Raw genomic sequence first — 19,789 nt, forward strand, 5'->3', positions numbered from 1 at the left:
CCTTTAGAGTCTCCGTGGGACAGCAAGACTGTTCAAAAACCTGCACGTGGATGTCAGCGCCCTGGGCGGCAGCTTTGACTCTGAGGTAAGAAGGCGGGTGATGCGAGACGGGCAGGAGGCACTGCCCGGGCAGGAGAGGAGCTGCGGCACTGCCCGGGCAGCACCTGGGCTGGGGACTGAGAGCGTAGGAGAGGTGCCCATGTCATTTATGAGCAGGAACAACCTGGAGCAGACTGATGGAGCAGAAGGCCCAGCAGCAGGGCTGGGGGGGGTGTATGAGAAGCCAGATGCGGTCCGCAGGGGACAGCGGTGTGGGTATCGGAGGCGAGTTTGTGCTTGAAGGGGAGAATGCTTGCGGTTTGGTAGACGGGATTTGAGGAGACAGCATCTTTGCACAGGGTGGAGCTCTGTTTCATTCTAAAGCAGAGAAACCTAAAGCCACGTAGGTGTGACAGGCAAGCTGGAAATCAGCTCTTCCAAGGAACAGCAGAGAGGAGAGGGTCTCGGATCAGAGAGGTGCCGCTGCGCTTGCTGTGGGAGGAAGGCTTGTTGAGGAAGAGGCGCGGTTTGCTTCCGCGTTGCTTTTTTGAGTGAGTGTAGAAAGGAGGCTCGTTCTCAGCTGAAGTTGCCGTGGTGGCGTTGGGGAGAGGAGAGGGGAACGTACTCTGGAAACGCCATTCTTGCGCTGTCGCTCAGTTCCACGAGAATCTTAGAAGCTTCCACGTGGACCACACACGGCCGCTCTTCTGTGGCAACCTAAGACCTGTTTTCTTTCTTCTTGCACTGCTGATAGATTCCACGGCTCAGACACGGAGCGTCAGCAACGAGTTCAGTACACGCGTGGCCTCGTGCAGACATTTTGCGTTCCGTGTGGGTGTGTGCTCTCTGCCTGCGCTTTCTTAGCGGTGATCAGGCTTAAGATGACAAGGGCACAATGGGAAGTGCCTTGCAAGCAGCTCTGGTGATTCAGCCCGACTGCGTGCGCTGACATTAATCCGTTCTCACCGCTTTGAAAATTCTGTTCCAGTATCTGAAAGGCAAATTAATTTCTTTTCAAGTGTTTTACAGTATTTCCCTTATCCTTTTCACGGCATACGAAAATTAAGCTGTAAAGTACTTTGCCGGAGAACCCATTCACAGTGCTGGGCCGAAACGGCAAAGGCTTATGCTAAAGTGGATGTGAAAAAGAAAGGCCCGACTCTCTCATCTCCGCACAACAAGCAGCCTGTCGGGGCCCAATTCGTCACTGAAATGTTAATGGGTCCGGGAACAAAGAGCTGTCTTGGCATTTCAGTGCCGCGGCAGGGCTTCAGGAATCTATTATGAAATGGCAATTGCCGCCCGACAGCCAGGCTCTGTTAACCCAGATGGGTGATATCTTCGTCCTGATAAGATATTAGTGCCCCACTGGAAAATATAATTCTTTTGTAGTTCCATGAGGTGGCAGTAGAAAAGCATTGCTGTGAGCGAGCCTCAGCCTGCAGCCCCAGCCATTCTCCAGCTTCCTTACAAAACAGAGAGGAGGAAAGGATTCATATAGCAAGCCCTACAGGGGGCAAATCTAAGCAGTAATGGGGTGAAGTGATGGGGAAAAAAAAAACCAAACCAACCTGGCTTCGTGTAGCCTGTGGATCGGGGTTGAATACCTATATTCAAAGAAAAAAAGCATGTGGTTTTAGTGCCTTGCTGAGACGCAAGGACGTTGGGTGAGAGCGGAGGCTGCATCGAAGATGGCACGAGCGTCTGGGAGAGGAGGAGGAGGAAATGCTACCCCTCTCAGTGGGCTTTTCTGGAGCAAGGAATACGTGAACTGGGGAAGAGGCACTGAAAAGGAGACCCGAGTCAGATGCTGGAGAACTTGAGGTGTGAGGTTTATGTGTAGTAGTTAGAATGTGCTCTTGGAAAGAGGGCCCCTTCTAGGCGGCTCGGTTTGCTTGGCTGCTGGTGGGGTTAGCTCTCACCTGAACCCAGCTTTCCTGCCTTCTGAATTCCTGCGATGGAATAGTCACTGCAGACATGTGAGGCTCTGCCCTAAACTACAAAAGGGCTTTGGGATACTGCTGGAAGGGGCAAGAGGCGGAAAAGGTCTGGAAGCATCTCTGGGTGCCTGGGGAGAGGGTCTCCTGGCAGCAGAAGTGATCCCCTGATGCAGTGCTTGCAGCTTGGGAGGTTTAGTACTCTGCCTTCTGTACAGGTCAATCTCTGGGTAAACACTGGGAGTCAAGGGGGTCTTTTGTGTGGTGGGAAATTACCATGCAAGGCTGCTTTACCAGATGGAGATGTGTGAAAGGGAGCTGTCTCTGTAAATAAACATTGCGCAACACAGCTCGTGTGCTACTGCAGAGATGCATGTGCAGGAAGCAGTGCTGCTGGTTCCCAGGAAACAAAGACATCCATAAAATAGCGGCGCAGGGATGACTAGTGAAAGGGGAGGAATGGCTGCTGTGTTTGTAGCGTTGCTCTCTCCCGTGCTGTGGGAGCGTGGCTGAGAGCTGCTGTAGTGAGCCACGGCTCGTGGGGAGTCCTGAGCTGCGAAGAGTCTGGTAGAACAGCGAGTTCATTGAGCTGGCCGGCAGCAAAAGCCGCAGCAGCAGCAGCAGTAAAGCATGGGGAGCATAAAGAGTTCGCTGTTTGGGAACCTGGGCCTGTGAGCTCCTGAGCAGAGGTTGGAAAGCTGTTCGGCCAGCGAGCTTTCCGCTCCAGGGGTGCGTGCAGTGGGTGACACGCAGGGCGGTGACCCGTCACAGGCGGGTGACCCTGCCAGCTTGGAAAGGTGGTGTGAGGACTTTTGCTAGTGGATATGTTACCCCCACCTACTAGGAGAACAGCAAAGCAGCGGAGGAAAACTGTGGCAGCCGGTTAGCTGATGTTGCCGAAGCTGATCTCCAGCACCCAGGGAGTCCCGCAGAGGAAGCTGGCAGGCTGAGAGAGGTGATGAGTGGCTGTCCGACGTCACGGTCCTGCTTGCATGATGTCGCTGAAGCTTTGCATGCAGTAGGCAGCTTCTAGTCTTGTGGTGTGGATCTGATAGTTGCTTGGTTTGTTGCTTTTGCTGGTTAAAGCATTACCTGCACGGAGAGAGGTGTAGACTTAAAAACCAAGGGCAAATGCTGCCCAGATGAGGGCTGGCAAACCTAACCCCCCTCTCTGTACTTCTGTGCCTGAGAACAGCCTGAAATCAGGGAGCAAGGGGGGAGCACATCACCTTTCAAAGGCACTCTGTGTGCAGTATGAGATTTTGCCTCTTTCTTTTCCTTTTAAAGGCAGAACGAATGTGAAATTTGTTGTAATCTCTCATGTTAGCATGCTAAAGTCTGAAGAGGTGGCGTGGTCACCCTGTTTCCCGAGATGAGTAGGATTTGGTTTCGGTGGCTGCTGTTCATCCTGTCTGTTCATCTCTGGATCAGATGCCTTTCCAAAACCTGGTCCCATTGGTATCGATGTGCTTTTCTCCAGACTCATGCCGATCGCTGGAAGTCTGGAAGTACGGATTTGGTAGGCAGAAATTTCACATCAGTTAGTGTCACTCAGCTGCAGGTAAAATGTGTTACAGTTTGTGAAAAGATCAGCTAAAGCCAATTATAACCTGACTGACCTGTCCTAGCTCTGAAATCCATAGAAAATCCATAGTCTGTTTTTGCACGAGGAGCACCTCCCTCCTCTTCCACCCGTGTGTCTGATCGGCATAGGTCCCTCTTCCGGAGAGCTGCATTTGTGATCGTTAAAGTATAATGTTAACACAAGTTTTGTCTGTATCTGTCCTTAAAATAGGATTCTACCAGCTAAAGAAATTATTCTGGGCTATTTTAGTAACCGAGGTAAACTTGCCTGGGGAGAAATCTTTTTGTGTGCAGAGCATTATTGGATACACGGGTGCGTTCTGTTGTGGTGTGTGTGCTCCTCAAAGGGAAATTTCTGTGTGCTGTTTACAAGCATAAGAATCCTGATCGGTCTCATTTGGCGTATCTTTTCTCGGGCGCTGTCGGATGTCCTGGAGAGAGGTCCCCAGGAAAACTCTAAAGCGAGCCTGTCCAAAAGGGAGCACAACTTTCCAGATGCCCTAATCCCCAGATAAAAGGAAGCGTAATGAGGACTCCTCCACCGGAGTGACACTAAAGAAATGCCACTTGCACGCGTTTTTTTGGGTTCTGGAATAAAGGTGTTATCAGGGCCTTTGCAGAGCCTCGTGCGGCTGGCTAGCGATTCGGTGGCGTGCTTGTGAACCTCTGCTAAGCAGGCACCGAACTGGAACGGGGCCGTAAGCTTTCATTTATTACTCGGCGAATTGCAGGTGAGGCTCTGAACTGCAGGTTTTTTGGAAAGTACCCGGTGATTAGATTTCCCTGTCCTCCTCCCTGGGCTGATGGATGGCGCGCTCAGCCCTGAGAAGGTCTCTCAAATGACATGCCAGGAGACGTTCCTCCACTTTGCTGCAGCTCCGGGTTTAACGCTGACAGCATTCCAGTTGCGCTTTGATTAAAAATACATCGTTAAAATATGCGGTCTGTGTATGGTACATGCTGTACACAGGCTGCAGCTAATCTCTGACAAGACACCACAGCCTTAATAAAACGGTGAGAAAGTAGGATGTGCTAGCAGTTTTGTTTGCATACTGATGAGGGAACCTTTTCCTCCTTCCTCCTGGCTATCGCGCTTTTTGTTGTGAGTTTTGTGGGCCTCCCCGCTGCTGGGAGAGGCAGTCAAACCTTTGGGTGACTAAGCTTTAATTCGGGATTGTTTTTTTCCCAAGGCCGGTGGGTTCTGCCATTTCTCAGTCTAGTGTGTTAGCTAGTCACGGTCTCGTTCTGAGCTCGGAAGGGTGGCTTAAATCGGTACCTGCCCTCCGGTTTGTCCCGCTGGAAGGTGGGATGATTGCATCCTGCCTACTTCTTCTTTTCTGCTTATAATTTCAGGCAGAAGTTAAATGCCCGGTAAGAGTTTCTTGCAAATTTCCGTCTTTCACTGAACAGATCCAATGTGGAAGCGTAAGTGGGTCTACCGCAGAGCATGTAGGTGCTCCCAGAGGCTGATGGGCCTTGCGGCAGCCACTGCTAACTCTTATCCGCTGAGAGCCTGTGAATAAAAAAAGCAACGGATTAAAAAAAGCCTGAGCTCAAGACATGAGTGTGTTTATCTTAATGAAGTTCCTCGTCTTTGAAAGGGACTGTACGAAAAGAAATCAAACCGGTCTTGAAGTCACCCAAAGCTTTGCGATTTCGCTGCTTGCTGTAGGAGAACCCATGCTATTTCTGACCCCCGCATCCCCCCAGAGAGGGGGTAAAGAACGTTGTAGCTATAATTGTGTCTGACTTGCTGCCTAGAAGGAGTCTTTAAAATCAAGACACGCTGAAGAAGGGCAAGAGTCTTCCTTGGATTCTGACGCTGCGTGCCCTCCGACTCCAGTTCAAGTCCTTCCCGGAGATGCTGACAGTAGCCTGTCTGGCCAGAACAAGGAGGAGTCCGATGGGAAGCTCGCTGGGAATGAACTACTGGGCACGCAAGATGCCGAGGTGGAAGGTGACACCTCGGCAGCTGATGAGCTGCCACGGTCTCTGGGGGAAAGGAGCGCAGCAGGGACAGATGTGGCCAGCGGTCCTGGGCAACCTCGAGCTGCATCTCCGGCTGCTGAAGCCGCTGAGGCAGATCAGCTGGCAAGCCCGGCCGCCGCGGTCGACGCCGTGTCTGTTGGTGAAAAGACAGCGAATGAAATGAGGGAAGAAGCAGCAGCTGATCTGAAAACAGACAGCAGGCTGGATGCTGGCAAAGTAAGAGACCTGCCTGCATGGGTTGGGTTTGGTGTGGAAGCTGCTGTGGCTGTTCCCGTTGCTTTGTAAGGCCCTGATTCAGGAAAGCTCTTTGAGCACTTACTGGTTTTCTCTTAAGAGAGTGTAAGTGCTTTCCTAATCAGCAGGGTGTTCCTGGGGGGGCACAAGTGCTCTGAATTCCCGGATCGGCATCTTTAGTACCGAGCTAGGAAATCATTCTTTTATGCATACACAAAGTGCTGTCCAAAGCAACCGACAGGCAAAAACCCTGAACTGTGACGGGTGTTTCGAGTCTTGGAGGAGAAATAAGTCTCAGCTTTCAGTGCTGCCATCTGTACTAAGCAAGCAGGTTTTATAATGAAGTTCACACCAAGCCCAGCTGTCCGTGCTGCTTTGTTTCTCTCCTTCTGTTGTTTCTCTCAGCTTACGCAGAGACGGGGCAAAAGTGTAAAGTGAGCTGCCAGCTGCGATATTCGCGGCTCTGCGGAAGGATGCGGCGGGGAGGTGCGAGGTCAGAGTGGGGAAGGACGGTACCTCGGGGCTGGCTCCGGAGCCGTAGCTCTAGTCTGCCGAGCGCAGGACCTTCCAGTCTGCCCACGGCTTTTCTAGCACTCTCTGGGAGGAGAACTGGCCCACAGCTGACTGCGGTCAGCTGAACCGCGGTGTTTGATTGTGCAGTCCCTGGCAGGAGAGCCACCATTAAGTGTCACAAGGTGCGGATGGGTTCATGGCCGGGCCCCTGCGACTGGGGTGCCAGACAGACGCACGCTAGCCGCTCCTGCTCAGCGTCCTCCAGAAGCGTTAGAATGTGAGATCTGATAAACTATCTCTTTCCAATCTAGCTTCCTTCCTGCTGATTTTGATGATTTTTTTTTTTTTTTTCTAGTTCCATCGATGGGTAATGTCTTTAAGAAACGATAAGCTGTAAAACTGAGCCTGGAAAACAGGCTCTGTCCTCAAGAGCTTAAAGCTGGAAGCTTTGCTCTTACAAACACTTACCTGCATGCTTGCTTTATGTGTCCGGGTAGTTCTGCTGAAGTCAGCAGGGCCACACGGGTGTTCACATCGAACAGTTACGTTCTGTTTCACGACAGCCGGGCGCATAGGAGTCCTCGCTGCGGTTAGGCACGGCAAGGTGTACTTTCAAGTCCTCTTAAGACCGTGGTACTGTTCTGTGTGGCTGTACCCATTTGTGAGGGGGGCTGGGGAGTTCTGAGAGCTGCAGAGGTCCTTGCAGAAGGAACAGAGGCCAGCAAGCAAGTGCCCTTTATCAGGGATATTTGAAGAGCACTTCTTTGCCCTCCCCAGTCCCATCTCCTGCCCCTGCCCTCCTGTGAAGTGGTGTTTTGTGCTTGTCTTGTGGGTCGCACCCTTAGTGTCCTTCCCGTGATGTTCGGTCACCTTTTCTTTCCGATGTTATAGAGAGGCCAGATTTGTCTTCCCCCTATCAGTTGTCGTCTTGTTGGAAACGCCTAGGTGAAGCTGCAGGGGTAAGACACGTACAGGCTGTAATGCATATCTCCTCTCAGCTTTCAAAGGCATCCGAGACCAGCGAGTGTGGGGAGGACTTGCAAGTCTCTAACAGCTCGGACCGTGAGCTGCTTCGGCCTATGGTGAGTCACGAAAAGCTCCTTGTCCCTTGGGTGTGGGCTTCACGTTTCTCCGGGAACGCGCAGCCGGCTCGTGCTACGCCCACCTCTTGCAGTCCAACTGCCCGACTCCTTAACTGCGAAGCAACGACCTTACAGCTGTGGCACAGGCCAGCAACGTCGTCCTGCGCTTAGCAGGTTCTGTCTGTGGGCGAGGTAATATCCCTGGAAAAGTAGGTCGCTTAGAGCTGGGACTGTACTCGGGTAATTGCAAAAAGGAAAATAATAAGCAAGGGAAGAATTACGCTTTGAGGGACTCAGTGGCTTTTTCTAAGGGGAGTCTGTATGGCCGGGAGAGCTGGCTCCGCGAGGTCCCAGAGGGAGAGGATGCAGGAGGGTAGCCCTGAGATGGGGGGGAGATGCCCATCAGCAGCTCTTCATCTCCACAGGAAACTGCCATTGCCATCTGCCAGTGGGAGCAGAGGCAGCATGGCCGGCAAATGGCTGAGAATATCATTATTTATCGGTGTTAGTACAAGCCTGTGCGTTGGCAAGTGGCTGCCGCCTCAAACAATACCTCTTGTAGTGCTCGCTTGTGAGCACGTGTGCGCGCACACGCTCCCTGTGTGCAGCCAAGTGCGAGGACCCCCAGAGACTCTGCCAGGAGGGAGAATTATCTCGGAGAGTGAATAGCTTGTGGGCAACTTGCAGGAGCTGACTTTTAGGAAAAAACCTCGGGAAATCTGCAGCAGTATCATGAAGGAGAGCAGCAGAGGCCGGGGGAAGATCTGCTCGCTTTGGACGTACCGGGTGTCAGCCCTGCCTGCTGTGGTTGGCGGCGTGGAAGCGTGACAGAGCTCGCCGCCCTGCGATCCCACGGTGTCCTCCCTGTGCGGCCCTGCGGTCCCCTGGCCTCACAGGGAGAGTTTCCCCGGGGACCATCAGTGAAGGGAGCCTCTGCGCTGCACGCTCCTGGTGGCCAAGCCCGTAGGGAACCCTGATTTACTGAGCGCCCTCGTCTGCCGTCGTCCCAGCAGGTAGCTCTGCGTAAACCGCCTCGCCTGCCTGTGCCTCTGCACCTTGGGAAAGAGGGAGACAAACCCGACTCGCTGCTGGTCGAGCCACGAACAGAGCCGTCTGTCTGTCTGCGGTACAGATATGACCGATGCTTGGATGCGGGCCTGAGTCTTGGGATAGCCATCTCCTACGTCCTGTAAACCTTTCTAAACCTTCCAGTATCTAGTGCTACGAAAGACTTGCTGTCAGTGGGGTGGCGAGTGTGGATCCCAAGCTGCGCTAGGATTTTGGTCTCGTCTCGGGATCTCTGGCAAAACCTGCAGACGCTCGTCAGACACTGATCCTTTTCTGCTTTCTTCTTTAGGACTTGGGCTTCCGGAGCCGCCTTTCTGAGCAGGTACTGGATGTGGGGGTTCTGTCTCCTGCTTTGGACAGCCCCACGTGCAAGGTAAGTGCTATATATGTGATCAGGGACCGATCTGTGAACAGGCAGGGTAAAATACTGTATTCTGGTGCACTAATAAGAGGATGATGCTATCGGCAGAAAGGCTTTGCAGAGGCAAACAGAAGTGATGTGTCAAGTGTCAGGGATGAGGGCAGTGCTACTAGTGCGTTGTTTTGTCTGCAGAGATGAGATGCAGGTAGCTACGCAAAGAACATAAACTTTGAGCAGAGGTGGCTTGTGAGGGGTGCGCGCATGCGTGCAAGCTCACATGTGTGCTTTCCCTGCCCCGATACAGGCGTGGATAAGTGGCTTTTCTGGGGAATGGTGGGAAGCAGAGTCTATTTTACTTTTCTCTTTTGTGAGCATATTTGTCCTTTTCTTTCTCTTAAGCAGATGGAAAGGATTTGTGTAACAGAACACGATAGCATAAATGGGAAGAGAAGGAGGTTAACTCCCTCTGACAGATTTTGGTATAGGGAAGCTTATTTTTAAGCATTTGGTTGTCTTGCCTGCTTCCATGTAGGGGGAGAAACAGGCTCCTTTCAGTGAGGCTGTGGCACGTGCAGGAGCGTATGTGCGCATGCACGTGTCTGTGCTTCCTATACCACGTTAGCCCGGGATGTAACTATGGCCGGGCAGTTCCGACTGAAGAAGATTGCTGTGCATCTCGAGGTTTTATCCTCGTCTTCGCAGCGTGTTACTGAGTTGGCTTCCGCAGCCCCGCGTTCCTATGGAGCCCTCTGAGCTACCCCTCTCCCGCGCCATCTCGGCTCATCAGCGCGTTGGCTGGAGGAGCGTGCCGCACAGCGAGGCGGAGGGTCGGGCTCCAGCCGGGGTTACTCAGCCTTGCTCTGATTGTAAGCGAGTTGATGAGCTGCACTGGAGGAGACCTCGAGTGGCAAACTCGCCGCTTGTCCAGCAGAGAGGAGCAATCCAGTTTGTAAGGTTGTGTCTGGAGAATACACCTGTCCTCTTGTGCCTAATAATGAGCGTAATCAGATGTGAAGGGAAAACAAAACATGTGCCTGCTGTGTTCTCCCCTCTCCCTCTCGCTGCGGCGCGGTCGCCCTGCATACAAATGTCTTGTTGGAGCAGCCACATTTGGAGTTTGTTACAGCCCTGTCTGGAGGAGAGAGGTGGATTTGAAATGGTGCTCCCCGCAGAACTGCAGCTGCTCTTTTGTGTCTGTAGAGAGAGGCTAGTCTGAAGCGACTCTGGGTTGTAGGAACGCGCTTACTTCCACGTAATGAGCTTGCCTTGCTTTGACTATATTGGCAAAATATTCTGTTTTAAAAAAAGGCCACCTCTGTCAGCTGCGTGAGCACGGTATTGGAGGTTTTCGGTTAGCGTGTTTTGGCAGGAGCTGCGGTCGCTTGCGGAGGCTGTGTGGGCTGCTTCCTGCTAGACCTGGCTTCTCTGCTGGCAGCGGGGAGGCTGCTCCCTTCACCCTTCACTTAACAGGCATTTAAAGCGCTGGCATCCTGCTTTGCCGGCCCTGCTGCTGCACTGAGGGTGACGGCGGTGAGGAGCTGGAAGCAGGCACGCGAGCTAAGCTGATGTGTGCTGGAGACCGTGGGGATCCTCCTGCTGAGCTCCCTTGGGAGCTGGGCCGTGCAGAGGGAGGAGAGGGCCTATTACCTGTCATCCCGCTTTCCTGTGTCCGCAAGAGATGTGCTCTGTGGGACGCAGCCCGGCGTTTAAGCGGGGCAGAAAGCTCAGCTGCTTGCGGTACTGGGACCGCTGGGGATCCTGAGGCAACCGGAGGGGCAAGGCGCTCTGGTAATTTCACAGACGAGGCTTAAAATCGGCCCTTGTTCCCTGCAGGCAGATGCTGTCTTCGCCTTCTCCGGTGTGTCCAGAGATTCCTGCAGCCCGTGATTGCTGGGGAGGGACTGCCCTCCTGGGAAGGCCTGTTGGGCAGGGGTGCGGCAGTGGCCCCGTGCGTGGGCTCAGCAGCGTTACCCTGTGACTGGTTATCCCTCTTCCCAGGAAGATCTCGCTCTCCGTTTGTCTGGCTTCCTTCCTTTCACAGGCAGCAGTGACAGAGCCCGTTTTGAGCCAGGAGACATTTGCTGAGCTCCTCGGTTCTCGGGAATCAAAGTCATTAGTTACACCGGGGTAGGAGGGAGGCTGGGGGGAGGGAGCTGCCTGGGAGAGCTCTGACCAGGCTGACGTGATGGAAGGTGACAGCACTTGCAGGGAATCCTTCTGCCGTTTGTTCCACTGAACATTTGCATAAATTACCGCGGGTTTAATTCTGTGGTATTTTGGCCCTGCTCCACGGTACGCTCCCGCGTGGCAAGGGCTGAGCTCACCTGCTGTGTCTGTGGTCCCCAAGAATTTATGAATGGGCTACTCTTCTGGGGGCCGGCAACCTCAGCGGGGAGGAGGATGAGCCCGTACCGCTGTTCTCGCGTGGGGCTGACAGCTTGAAGAGGGACGTTCTGCCCCTCCCCAGGCGAACGGCGCAGCGCGTGTTTGTGCGTGCCTGCTGCGGCGACAGAGGTGCCTGGTAGCTGGCAGGTGGGAAAAGGAGCAGCCGGCTCTTTCGTACTCAAATATTTGCTATTCACGTTTCAAGTATTTACTATGCCATCAACAAGCCACCTGAAGTTGCTCAGGGTGCGTTACCGAGGGGGCTGGCTCCTTTAGCAGCACCCAAACCGATGTGTTCTGGAGTGAGTAGCCAGAAATCCCTGGGGCAGGTGAGGCTTTGTGTATGCGGCCCATGGCAATCTGCCTGAGAACCAGGATGCGAGGCAGGGCTGAGTCCTGTTGTGATTTTGGTCACGGCCAATATATCAGTTTGCCTTATGGCCACCGCACATTATTTCACTCTCGTGCGTGTGACATTCCTCTTCTAGGAGACTTTTGTCCTACGCTTTTCAGGGAGCTTAGTGCTACTTGGATGTGTAAGATGACCTTCAGGAAAAAACCAAACCTGTGTCCCAAGTGCTTGGTGCTGGCAGGGAGTTCACTTTCCGTACTGAAAAAGCAACCCCCAGACCATAACCTGACACAACCTGGAGAGCTGTGCTCCCAGGCCTCTCGGTTGTGCTGCAGGAACCGCTCCTGCAAGGCGTTCCTGTGATGTTTTGAGGCTCTGGGTTACCTGCCGGTGAGGAGGCTGGCGCGTTCAGCTGGGCCTTCTGGAGCAGCCTGCGGATGCTGTTTGGTCCTCGGGCTCGGTGCCGATGCGCTGGACCAGAGCGGTGCTGCCCTTCAGCAGAACCCCTGTAAGGTCCGGAGAGGCTTTGATGGTGAAGGAGCCAGCAAACTCCACACTGTTTGCTTTTACCTGCAGGCCCAGGAGCTGGGAGAAGAGGAAAAAGACCAAAGCAAAGCCAGTGTAGAGGAAGAGCAAAGCAAAAGAACAAAAGCTGCTGAGAGGTATGGTACAAACAGTCAGAGCAACAAAGGAGGCGTGGATGGCTCTAGCTCCGGATGGCTTTCCCGTCTTGTCCGCCCCTGCTCTGCTCCAGTCACTGTAACCTGTACAGGTGTCCCCTGTAGAACACCCTGAGATGCTGCAGCTTCTCACAAGGTCTTTCCCACTAAACCTCTCACTTCTCCTGCCACCTCCTTAGTACTGTCTCAGCAGATTTCAGCTTCGTTTCAGCTTCTGGCTGGGTAGGCAGCAAAACTGCCTGTCTTTCATTTCCTTGTGACTGCCCCAGATGTGGAGTTGGCTTCTGTTCCCCTTACAGCTCTCTGACTTTCTTTCTAAGGCTGCGAAAGTCACGCTCTTGCCAAGATGGTCTGAACCTGTTAACATCGCGTGTTTGTGCCCTGTGGCGTTTTTAACCGTGGAAGACTTAGCCGCCGGCCGTTGCCCAATGACAGACCTGTCTGGTTTGGTCAGCGCTGGTCCCGCTGGGCTGCCAGCTCTTCACGGGGCAGAGCCGGTAGCTGAAGGCTCCCGGGGCCAGCCTGGTGCCTGTTACTGGTGGCAGGCGAGTCCAGCTGCAACGCGAACCGTTCTCTTCCACTTCCGTCCGTAGAGGCGGCCTAGAGCAAGCCGGTGGTTGACCGGGTGTAAGCATTAAGCTGTTTTATATCCTGGTGTGTGGACAACTCACTCGGGAGTGCACCAGCCGTTACCCCGAGAGCAATGCTGGCTTCCAGACCCTTAGTTACTGCGAGGACTAGACGGTCTAGGGGAGCTGTTTTCAGCCTGTTTGTGGCGACTTGTTTAAAACAGTTGAAATACTGCGCTGAGCAGCGAGCTCCGTGCTCTCTCGAGCCCCTCCCTTCCCCCTTTGAGAGCTGCAGCGTGTGGCATTTACAGATGAGTCGTGTCAAAACTCTTAGCCTCCGCGCAGAGTTACATATACTCTGGGGCACCGGGAACCAAGAAGCGGTTGCCTGTGCCAGGAAAACTTGTGAACTGAAGAAGCTGCAGTCCATCTTAATGACTGGCTGCGTGCACTTGGGATTTGCAGCCTTGCTCTTAGAGGAGCTGTTCACGTGAAGGTCCGCGAAAATGTGTTCTGCCCGCAGGAATTGTCTCCTTATCACTTGGTACCTGCTTCCCGGCCGTGCATCCCCTCTTTCCCTCTGCCTGTAAAGCTAGCTCGTGCTTGCCTTGTCTCTCCTCTCTGTACTTCCAAGATGAAGTAGAACTGTAGATGTAAACATGCCTGCCAATATTTCCGTCTGTAATTTGGACAACAGTGTGAGTATTGCTAACGGGGCTGACTTTTATCTTGGGGAAATTCTCTAAGGACCTGGAAAGAGAGGGGGATAATCCAGGGAAGGGATTGAGCATTTTGAGACTGACGCCCGTTAAGTCCTCAGCTGCCTGTTAGTCTGGCAGGGCTCGAGGTGGTGGGAATGGCTTGGAGCTTTGCCGTGCCTTTGGCAGCCCCACGTTGGACAAAGGGGTCCCGTTGGCAGGCATGGCTCCCTGCCCGTCTAAGTCAGCTGCGCATCCCGTCTTCCCCCTGTCTCGTCTACCTGCAGCAGCCACTAGACTCTGATCTGCGCTAATCTGGTCTTCTGTTACCTCTTTTGTGCTGCGAAGTGAGGGGGATCAAAGCGCTTGTGCAACAGCGGAAGAGAAGTGTGTTGCTTTAGAAAATCCCAATCAGGAGGAGGCTGTGGCCCAGGAGCCGGAGGAGGGATCGCTGGATAGCCTAATCAATCTGGAGGAGCTTGCTGCCCCGCAGAAAGCGTAAGGGCTTTGTCTAACTCCCTGGTGTTGTGAGCGTAACAGCTTTTGTCCTTTTGTTCCCCTTTGTGGCGTGTGAAGTCGGCGCGTGAAGTCAGCACGCTAGGAGACGCGGTTTGGTGGGCACAGCGGAGCTCGAACGTCTCCGTCTGCAAACCCAAGCAGCTGTTTCGCTGGCGAGAGTGCCAAGCGAACAGTCTGTACCGGGGAGGGTGAGAACAGCAGCTCAGCCCTTGGGGCCTGTGGCACAGGGCTCCGTGGGATGGAGGAAGAGCTGTTTGCTTTGTACTTGGAAAAGCCTCCTTCTTCTTAGCAGTGTCGCTAACGAGGCTGTAAGCATTCACCCTCCTTTGATAAACGCTTTCACACAGACTCCTGAGTTCACTTGCTGAGACTGGGGGGGGAAACAACGAAAACCCAACAAATCACCCCGTTTTTACAGTCACTGGGAACATTGGTTGCTTTGAGAGAATAAAGGTCGGAGCGGAGGATGGTAGAGCTCGGGCTCCCTGCAAAAGCCAGTGGGCTATAGCTGTACTAAATTGATGGTCTTTGCGGATACGTACCCGCAGTTCCACTGTGATAGAAGATAGCAGTAGAAGTGATTGTGCTGACTTTGCTTTCTACGTCAAATGACAAATCAGCAGATGCAATTGGAAAAAATAGGCAGCGCGTCTCTCGGGACAAAGCGGTGGAGAAGCAATCTTTGTGGAGACCAGCACAGTATCTCCCTTTTTTCTGTTAGGAATTGCGTTGAGTTGTGTAAATGTGTGTGTGTTGGCTGGATCTCTTTTTAATCAAGAACTGGGGCAAAAGGAAGAACGTGATAAAAAGGTGGAAGTGGCTGAATTGCTTTGCAGAGCAGCCTGATAAATGACACCTTCTGTAGGCATCTCTGCAGTCGGCCCAGAGCATGTAGCATCGTGGGGGAGCACTAGCGAAGCGGGATTTTTCCAGAACCCAACTACTCTTTCCTCTGTTCTTTTTGCTAATGGCTGCGTAAGTGACCTTTTCTCTTTTGACTCAAGGCTATATTACTGGGGCTGTTATTTCCCTGATTCCTGGCAAAACAGCAGTCCCTCTGCCTTACGCTAGCAGTCTCAGAGCACGACGAGACCTTGCTGCTCCAGCTTTCACTAGCAAAGAACAAAATTTTTTTTCCTAGTCTAATCTTCGTTTTCCCCTCCTGCCCCTTCAGCCTCTCTCAGACCTTATAATTTTGCTGCTCTCTGCCTGAAAAAACTTAATTAGAAACAGATTGGTTTTGAATTTTTGGAGCGCTCAGGGCTTTCTGTTGCCTAGAGCTGACCAACTCCCAGCACGCTTTAGATTGCGATTGCAGGAAAAATACCTGGTCCATCAGAAGCGCGCTGCCAAGCCCCGGGCTGAATAACAGGCGCTGATTGCGTCTGCTTTTGTGCCCGGCAGCCCTAGCCGGGGTTTCATAGCTACTAGATCCTTCCCGAAGTGAGCCCGCGTTGCCCTCGCAAGGTGAGCTCCAGCGGGCCGAAATACGAGTTATCCAGGACCCGAGTGCTGCGAGGGCTGGGTTTAACACTGGTTTCTCTGGGAGTCAACGAGAGGGCCCGCCAGCGGCGCGTGGGGGCATCCCCAAGCCCTTACCTGAGATAACGTGCTACCCGAACCCTTGAGCATGTGCTGCGTGTTCCCCAGCGGCCTCGTCAAGAGCGCTTTCCTGTGGCAAGCTTGTCTCCTGCCTCGGTGCCCTCCACCCACCTACGCTGCTGTTCCTCACCTCCCGTGAGCTAAACAGCAAGGGCTCCGCAGCAGCCTGCAAGCGGCTGCGGTCCAGCGGGGACTTCTGCGTGTCCTTTCCCTTCGTCGACGGTGAAGCTTGTAGAGTAGGTGGCCCCTGAGCTTTTTGGTTTGGAGTCGATGCTGTCTGGGGGGATGTTGCTGTTCCTTTCATGTGGCTCAGTTTTCTGTCCGCCTTTTGCCAAAGGAGCTTTCTCTTTTTGGTAGGCAACCTGAGAAGGAAATCAAACAGGAGCAGTCCTCGAACCAGCCTAGTGAAGAATCCCTGGAGGGAATAGCCATGGAGATGGAGATTGAGCCTGAGCAAGAGAAAATGCATTTATTGCAAGCAAAGAAGGAGAAAATTCAGCAATTCCAGGAGGAGATGAGGCAGCAGGAGGAGGAGGAAGCTGAGAAGCTTCATCAGCAAAAAGAAAAATCCCTCAGGTACTTGCCTTTTTTACTCCATTTCCCCCCCTATTTCTCCTCCGAGCCTTTCCTAGCTGCGATTTCATTGCCGGTGGCCACAGGCTTGTGCTGTTACAGGCCACCACCTTGGAAGTGGCGCTGCTTTGCAGCGTTGTGGGCAAAGGAGGCGAGAACCAGGGCTTTTGGGGAGGAGGAGTACGGGACTCTTTGCCTGGCACAGGCAATTCTGTGCGTGAGGATGTGCACATCTTGAAACAGCTAGTGATCTGCTGTCAGATCACTAGAGAGTACGGTCGGCCTCAGGAAAGCGCTCTGCAATACAGACGAGAGAGCATCTTCCCATCTCCTGCAGGATGAGCTCTGGTTCGGTACACAGGCAGCTTTCAGAGCTCTGAACCCGTCTCTTACGGTTAACCTGGGAAAAGTCTTTTCCAGTTCAGTGCTTGGAGCTTTACCGCCTGGCAGACGTTCAAATCCTGGGCTAAATGGTAGTAACAGGACTGGAAATGGGAGCGTTAGAGGAGATGAGGTTACCCCAGAGGAACTATCTGGAACTCTGGTACTGTATGTTTTACAGAGGGACTTCCAAACAAGACTTGAAGGGATAGGGCATGGATGTCTGTGAAACCCAGCCAGGGCACGAAGATCTAATAGCGATCCAGGGAGCGGAACAGCACTGGGAGCTGTGTCCTCTCCCTGGGAGGATTTCTCTATCAAGGCTTGTATTTTATTTCAGGTGGCCTTGATACTCACGTTCCTGGCACACTGAGCCAGCCAGAAACAGTATCTTGACATGAAATGTCATGGGAATGCTGTCTTGGGTGCGAAGGAAGATGCAGAAATTGCACCTGAAGGGAAAAATGGCTAAGCAGTAATAAAGCAGTAGTAAAAAGGGTGTCATATGAAAATACGAAGCTTACAGATGTACTAACGCATCCAGGTACCTTGGCTGGGAGCCTGCTTTCATTTAATGGGAGTTGATTTCATTTACCTGGGGGGAAAAAAAAACCAACAACCCACCAAGTGCCACCTATGCTGAGGTAGCGCATTTTAAAAATGCGCCGCAGAAGTTTGATGCTCGGGGGCTGCGTCTCCCGTGCCAGCAGCCAGGTTCTGAAGGTATGGAGGGAAATTAATGGTCTGGAGCCCTGGGACTGCATCACTCGGGCAGGCACAGCTAGCGGCAGCAGCAGCTGATCGATAGGCCTTGGGGAGGCGATCTGAAGATATTAAAGCCTCCTGAACCTTTTTTTTTTTTTTCCCCTGGTTGCTCATCTCTCAGGACTCTAAAAGAAGATTTGGCAAAGGTTTCTGAGGAGGAAGAGTTGCGTGTCCGAAAGGAAGAAACTGAGAGACTCTCAAAGCTGCGAGCCAAAATCGCCTCAGAGACCGAGGCAGAGAAGGAGAAGATAAGGTGAAAAGTTTTGCTGCCAGCCCTGGCGACATAAACTCTGCTGGTTTGGGAGGGAAGCGTCTTGCACGCCACCAGCAACCGCTCAGAGTGGAGGGACTAGCCCTCCTGAGCCTCCCGCAGCTGGTACCCCGCCTTGGTAGCAAGCACGGGGCCCTAACTCTGATGCTGTTCGTGCAGGGGAGCTGTGTGTCGATAGAAGGCAAAGCTGACGGACCTTAACGGTAACAGCTCTGCTGCCTTGGAGCTGATGAAATTTTGCCGAATAGACTTGTAGTACCTAAGTGTCCTGGAGAGAGGTGTTGCTGTAACGGTGGGCCAGGCACAGCTCTGGGGCGCGTAAATGAAAGAAATGGCATCTACAAGGAGAGGCGCGCTCGGCAGCGTAGCTTGGTTTGGGTGGATGTCTCCGTCTAACGGCTCTTAAAGCCCGTGAAAACAATTGGAGGAGGCAGAGAAGGCAGACGCTGGAAAACTTACACTTTGTTGTTTCTTTTTTACTTAGCTGACAGGTAGGTCTCCGCCTGACTGCTTTGCTGTTTATTTCCAAGGCCTTAGTTGATACACTTGGGAATCTGTGTGCTGTGGTTCTCGGTTTCTTCTGGCTTGCATCCTACCCTATAGCAGTGTCTTCTCTCTGCTCTGGTTCCTAAATGGAGGCTGGTGGTAAAGTACGGAATTCTGACTTGCTTCTCTCTGTGTTCTTGTTGCAAACCTACCAGGGCAGAGCAAGAGGTCACGCTGCAGAAACTGAGAGACGAGTGGGAATCGCAGCAGGTAATGGAGAAGGAGAGCCTGGAGAGGAAGCAGCAGCTGGTTTTGGAGAAAATGAAGCTGGAAATGGAGGAAGCTCAGCAGAAAGAGATGACTGAGCTGGAACAAGAGAAGGAACAATTCCTGAGTGAGCTCAAGGAGAGATTAGACAGGGAAAAGAAGAAGGTGAGATCTTTATTGCCAGCTAGGGTCAGACCCACGCTGTGCATGCTGACCTGGCTTGCATTGCTATGTTCAAGCGTTGAGGTTAAGTAACGCCTGCATGTGCTTTAATAACGACTCACTTCAAACATAAAGGGAAGATGCCAGGCTTGCTGTTAGATGCATGATTGAGGTGGGGAGGAGCACTCCCCCAATTTTTATTACAATGGTGATTAAATAACAATTATTTAACTGGCCACATTGCATCTGAAGAAAAGAGAAAGACCGCTGTGTGTCTCTGCCAAGCTAAACCAAGCCATTTTATCAGATCAGAATACCTCTTTGGCTGCTGCTTTAGTCCTCCAGAGAGCCTGGGGAGTTCTTGAATGGAGGCAGTTCGTAGTCCTTCCAGCACAGCGTGACTGAGATCCACTGAGATCTCCTGGGAGGGAAAGCACAGAGAGAATAAAGGCACCTTGTACATAATCCGGTTTGAAAGGAGTTTACCGTTGTGCTTTTTTGATGCTTGTGGATAGACATTAATTGCAAATGCATCTTGTACAGCATGTCCCCACGCGTAGAGGTTTTCCAGCAGACTGTCTTGCTCATCTTCCTCTAGGCAGTAGAAGAGCTGGAGAAACAGTTTGCAGCTGAACTCCAGCAGCTGAAATCTGCAGCGGAAGAGAAGCATCATAAGGTAAAAGATGGCGTCCTTAGAATGGAAATTGTTTTTTTTTCCCCCACACTGTCACCAAAGGTGGCATTAATTTTTTTCCGCTTCCTAAATGTGGTTCTGGTCTGGCTCAGCATTTGGACGTGCTCCAAGTAGGGGGTGGTGAGATTGCACACGCTGGTCTTTGCCGCGCTGCTTGCTCTCTGTAGGAGGGCACTAAACGGATCTTGCCAGAAGGGTGACGAGTCTCTGGGCGGCTTTCGCGGCAGGTCATTTCCAGCCTGCAAACCCAGATAGCAGAGGCACAGAGGAGCGAGGAGGCTCAGCTGCGTGAAGACTTGCAGAGAGCAGAGCAGAAAGCGCAGCAAAAAGCGTATCAAGTAACAGAATACGAACACGAGGCAAGTATTCACCTTGGATCCCTGAAGGTTCTTCACCCTCTCTCCTTGGATGCGCGGTGAGGTCTGCGAGGCCGCGTCCCCTGCCCGGGGGGGACGGTGGTGCCTTAGGGGAAAGGACACCCCTGCAGCATCTCACCTCACCAGGGTGCTTGCCTTGTACTACCCACGCCCCAGCCTGATCCCGCTTGCAAGGTACTCTGAGCTTCAGTCCTTCTGCTC

The 19,789-nt window shown here is 52.8% G+C and overlaps 1 protein-coding gene across 1 annotated transcript in view; it reads left to right on the forward strand.

The window, feature by feature from the left end:
• Window positions 1-19,789, forward strand: part of CEP164 (centrosomal protein 164) — a 31,582-nt gene that overhangs the window by 1,206 nt on the left and 10,587 nt on the right. Inside the window, 12 exon segments of the mRNA XM_050910836.1 lie at window positions 8-85; window positions 2,821-2,931; window positions 5,322-5,765; window positions 7,295-7,378; window positions 8,736-8,819; window positions 12,121-12,206; window positions 13,840-13,989; window positions 15,970-16,188; window positions 17,453-17,584; window positions 18,304-18,520; window positions 19,116-19,193; window positions 19,439-19,570. Coding sequence (XP_050766793.1) covers window positions 8-85; window positions 2,821-2,931; window positions 5,322-5,765; window positions 7,295-7,378; window positions 8,736-8,819; window positions 12,121-12,206; window positions 13,840-13,989; window positions 15,970-16,188; window positions 17,453-17,584; window positions 18,304-18,520; window positions 19,116-19,193; window positions 19,439-19,570 — 1,815 coding nt within the window.

This window comes from Gymnogyps californianus, chromosome 25 (genome assembly GCF_018139145.2).
Source record: "Gymnogyps californianus isolate 813 chromosome 25, ASM1813914v2, whole genome shotgun sequence".
In the NCBI taxonomy this organism is placed as follows: Eukaryota; Metazoa; Chordata; class Aves; order Accipitriformes; family Cathartidae; genus Gymnogyps; species Gymnogyps californianus.